The 4,175-nt window shown below is 30.6% G+C and overlaps 1 protein-coding gene across 2 annotated transcripts; it reads left to right on the top strand.

The window, feature by feature from the left end:
* Positions 1–719: 719 nt before the first annotated feature.
* Positions 720–2,858, top strand: LOC123196436 (ethylene-responsive transcription factor ERF113-like). 2 transcript variants are annotated; one of them, XM_044610467.1, is made up of 2 exons: positions 720–1,273; positions 2,007–2,858. In XM_044610467.1, exons 1-2 carry the CDS (start codon positions 1,123–1,125, stop codon positions 2,696–2,698), a joined length of 843 nt encoding a protein of 280 aa, XP_044466402.1. In that variant the 5' UTR covers positions 720–1,122; the 3' UTR covers positions 2,699–2,858. The 2 variants fall into 2 exon arrangements, with proteins under 2 accessions (XP_044466402.1, XP_044466403.1); XM_044610468.1 differs by having other exon boundaries at positions 2,010–2,858.
* Positions 2,859–4,175: the final 1,317 nt, after the last annotated feature.

The raw sequence follows: 4,175 nt of genomic DNA on the forward strand, positions 1-4,175 counted from the left end.
GGTTAATTGACAAATGACAAGTATTCAATGCACTGTGCTCCAACTTATTATTTTTATTTGTTCAATATTATAAATTACACATATTTTTATTAAGCCGTACATCTTTGAACGTGTCGTGTATGTACTCAATGTATAAATTACGGGTGAATGAATTTATTTTATTTTATTTTTTTAATTTTAGGTAATTATTAAAATGGTTCAACTGTCAATATATGAATCGAACTTTATTATTTCTTCCAAGAAAAACCTCAGTTTTTGAAATTTTAAATATTAATTTATTTTTATATTTTAAAAATAAATGAAATTATATATATAAATAATATATATAATTTTATATATAAATAATAATATATTATTATATAATTAAATATTATTTTATTTCTAATTTAAAATTATTTAATTATATAATAATATATTATTATTTGTCTATAAAATTTTACTCTTTAAATATATATTTTTAAACATTACAACAATTTATGCCAGTGAAGCCAACATTTTAAGGTTAAAACTGTAATTAAGTTTTTCAACATTTCGGAATGCATTTCACATGCTTGTTTCATCCTGAATTTACTTTCATACCCCTGTACCGAACCCCGGTAAGGTCAAAGATCTCTAGTCATTCTTTATCGATACGTTGCTTAACACCAAATTATTCCTCCCGAAGTGAATATATATGTGGGTATACATGTATACATATATATACACACACACACATATATAAAGCTTTTCCGATCTGACCTGTCTACACGTGCAGTTTGCTGCAATTAGGGTTTTTTTCCCTTTCCTTCTTAATACTACTTCTTCAACTTCTTGTTTTCTTCTTTAAGATCACCAACTTGATTTTTTTATCGCCATCAATAAGTACTCAAGATCGTAACCTAGATCTTACTTAGTTTTCATGTATCCATGGCTAATTTATAAATCAAATTCAGCTGGAGCTTGTTGTCATTACTATTTGTTATGTAATTTAGGACGACCCAATTAAGAAACTGATCAAACAAGCTAGCTATACTTAGCTAGTTAGAGGTTGACAAGGTGGATCGAAGACTTGGCAAGAGGCCTCTTCCTTTTGATGTATCGGAGGAGAAAAAGGAAGATGAAATATTTCCTGTGTACCAACCGATGACGAGCAGTTATCAGCCGGCAGATCATGTTGGTTCTGAAACTAATATGCCGACCAATGTCATCGCCGGCTTCGGCGATCAGTACGGCTGGCCATTGTTGGTGAACAGCTCCACGGAACTTCACACATCTCAACCTGCGCAGGATCAAGGTAAGCTTCGAACATAGCCACACACACACATATATATCAACTATTTTACTGAACTACTCATTTTTCCGTTTTGTATTTTTTACATAACAACTCCAGTCATTTTAGTTAACTCTTTTTGGGATTTAGTTGTTCACAATTTTCTAACATTTATTCTTGTATAAAAGAGAGATTGTGAGGATAGAATTTGGAAGTAATATTAATATTATCTATACAAACAAATTATATAAATTGAGATGACAGTATTTAATTGAGTGATTTTAAAGTGAGAAAAAAAAATACAATCATATCATCTAAACATAAACTGTTAACTCAATTTACATAAATCAAGTTATAATCAAGTTGTAGAATTTATTTGTATATATAATTTTATTTGTAAATCATGATTGAGCATATTATCGATATTCATAGGGCCTTTTGTATATCTCTCACCACTTGCTTTCGCAGATTTATGAAATTAATTAACTTCATAAACAAATAAATGCTTGAATTGAAACTACATTTCTGCTATATTTATTGCTTGGCTCTCTAACTATCTTAGTATAATGATGATTTATCTTTTAAGAATTATATATATAAGCTAAAACCCAAATTTTTTGGTCTATATAAACTTTGTATTTAACCTTCCATAATTAATTTATGACATATATAACTCCATAGTCTAGCTTCTTTTGATTGCATTTTACAATAGCTTTTTGATTACCGAAAAGCTGATGAAACATGAATTTTCTTAAAGGAGGCAGTGTACGAAGAAGAAACTACAGAGGGGTGAGACGGAGACCATGGGGAAAGTGGGCAGCCGAGATCCGTGATCCAAAGAAGGCAGCAAGAGTCTGGCTGGGAACATTCGACACGGCGGAAGCTGCAGCCCTTGCTTATGATGCAGCAGCTCTGAAGTTCAAAGGCAGCAAAGCTAAGCTCAATTTCCCTGAACGTGTTCAAGGACTAACTGACTTCAGCTGCCTAAGGAGAACTACTACTTCTACTACTACTACTACTACTACTTCTTCTTCTTCTTCTTCCAGCAACTCAAGCACAGTTTCTGGATATGTTCCTACTTCAGTTCCTTTTCTTCCACAGCCATTAATACCTTCTCCTGTTCCAACTCCTTTATCACATTTATCACGTGAAGCATTTCCTGATATTTTACAGTACGCACAGCTGCTTTCTAGTAGTGATGACAGTGATGTTCAGTCTGCCGCCTGGAGTCTTTATAGTAATCAAAACCAGCTTCCATTTTATGGTTCATCACAATCTACACCCATGATATTTTCATCATCACCAACTTCACTCGCAATGTCTCAGAATTATCATGATCAACTGGCCATGCAAGATGAGTTACTGAGGGGGAGCTTTCCTTCTGCTCCCAATTATCTTGAGCAGGCTGGGAGGAATGTTAATCCTCCCGATAAAAACCAAAAGGATTGAAAGTTAACTACGTACACATTAGGCAGGTTTCATGCAATGGAAGTGTGAAAACCTGACGCCGCCTAGTTTTTGCCTTTTGGTTAAACCATTCTTAATTAATTCTCCGTTAGTAAATGATGTATGAATTCTATAAGAAAGCTTTATTTCATTGGCTTGAAAATGCGTCTGAGTTTTACTTTCATGAAGCATGCAGTTCTTGTTATTTTAATTATAATGCTTCTTCTGCCGTGAAAATTGCCATTGCAGTTGGCCACATTGGATGATTTTGTCTTGTTTGAAGATTTTGTAAGCAGTGACGTTAAAAGAGAGTTGAATATTCAAAAATATAAATATATAATTAATTTCAAGTCTATATAAATCCATATTATGATCCCAACAAACAACAACCACTCTATGCAGCTGGCTGTACGCTCCAATTAGAATTCAACATGATTCTCATTCAACCTTCAAAATATTAAATATAAAGTCAAGTATTTATTTGAATAAGACTTTCCACGCATTTTATCAAAATATAAATGAGTACGTTGGAAAAGTATTCTCTTGCAATGGTATAATTTTAAATTAATAATAAAATTTGGATAATATTATAAATATATTTAAAATTTTCATAATTATAGATGTAATTATTATATCCTAAAATTTATCTATTTAATTAATACATCTAGTAAAATTCTTCCATTAATTAAAAAATAATAAAATAAAAGTCAAAGCACTATTTCCCACCCAAATTTTATCTTAATCTAAAAAACATACTTATGAAAAATGAAAAATGAAAAATTCAAACACCTATCCATGAACTAATTTCTGTTAAAATTTTTTATTAGAAATAAAGGTAAAATCGTTATTTTACCCATAAACCATACAATCTTAAAAATTTATATCATTTCTCTCCCTTATTTTAGAAAACTAACAATTTTTCTCTATTATTAAACTTTAAAAAACTGCTTCCCCCTAAGGATAAATTCTTCCATCTCTGGCAACCGATTGTCATTCTCATTGTTGGTTGGTCTTTCCACTATCTTCTTCACCCTCAATCAACTTTCCCATCAAACCGATTTTGTCGAATGAAGACAATTCATCTTTGTCGGATGGAGTAAGTTTGTCTTTGTCTAACGAAATTGGTCTGATAAACATCAACCATTGGAGAAGAACACGGTGGGAATGTCGACCGATGGCAAGAAAGGCATCTGATCGTCGGTGATGGAAAAAAACTCTAGAAGGAAAATATTGTTTTTCAATATTCAATTTAGGAGAAAAATTATAAGTTTTTTAAATTAAGAGAGAAAATAATAAAATGTTTAATGTTTTAGGATAATGATAAAATAATGAATTTACCTTTCAGTTTGATAAAAAATTCTAACAAAAATTAATCTATAAGTGAATATTTAAAATTTTCAATTGATATACATATATTTTTTTAATTTAATTAAAATTTAAATAAAAAATAATCTTTTATTGAAAATAAAACAACCCCTAA

Source organism: Mangifera indica, chromosome 14, assembly GCF_011075055.1.
Source record: "Mangifera indica cultivar Alphonso chromosome 14, CATAS_Mindica_2.1, whole genome shotgun sequence".
Classification (NCBI taxonomy): domain Eukaryota; kingdom Viridiplantae; phylum Streptophyta; class Magnoliopsida; order Sapindales; family Anacardiaceae; genus Mangifera; species Mangifera indica.

Coding starts and splice junctions, on each gene's coding strand:
- LOC123196436 (XM_044610467.1), top strand. CDS start 1,123: ATGACGAGCAGTTATCAGCCGGCAGATCATGTTGGTTCTGAAACTAAT. Junction 1,274..2,006: donor TCAACCTGCGCAGGATCAAG/GTAAGCTTCGAA, acceptor ATTTTCTTAAAG/GAGGCAGTGTACGAAGAAGA.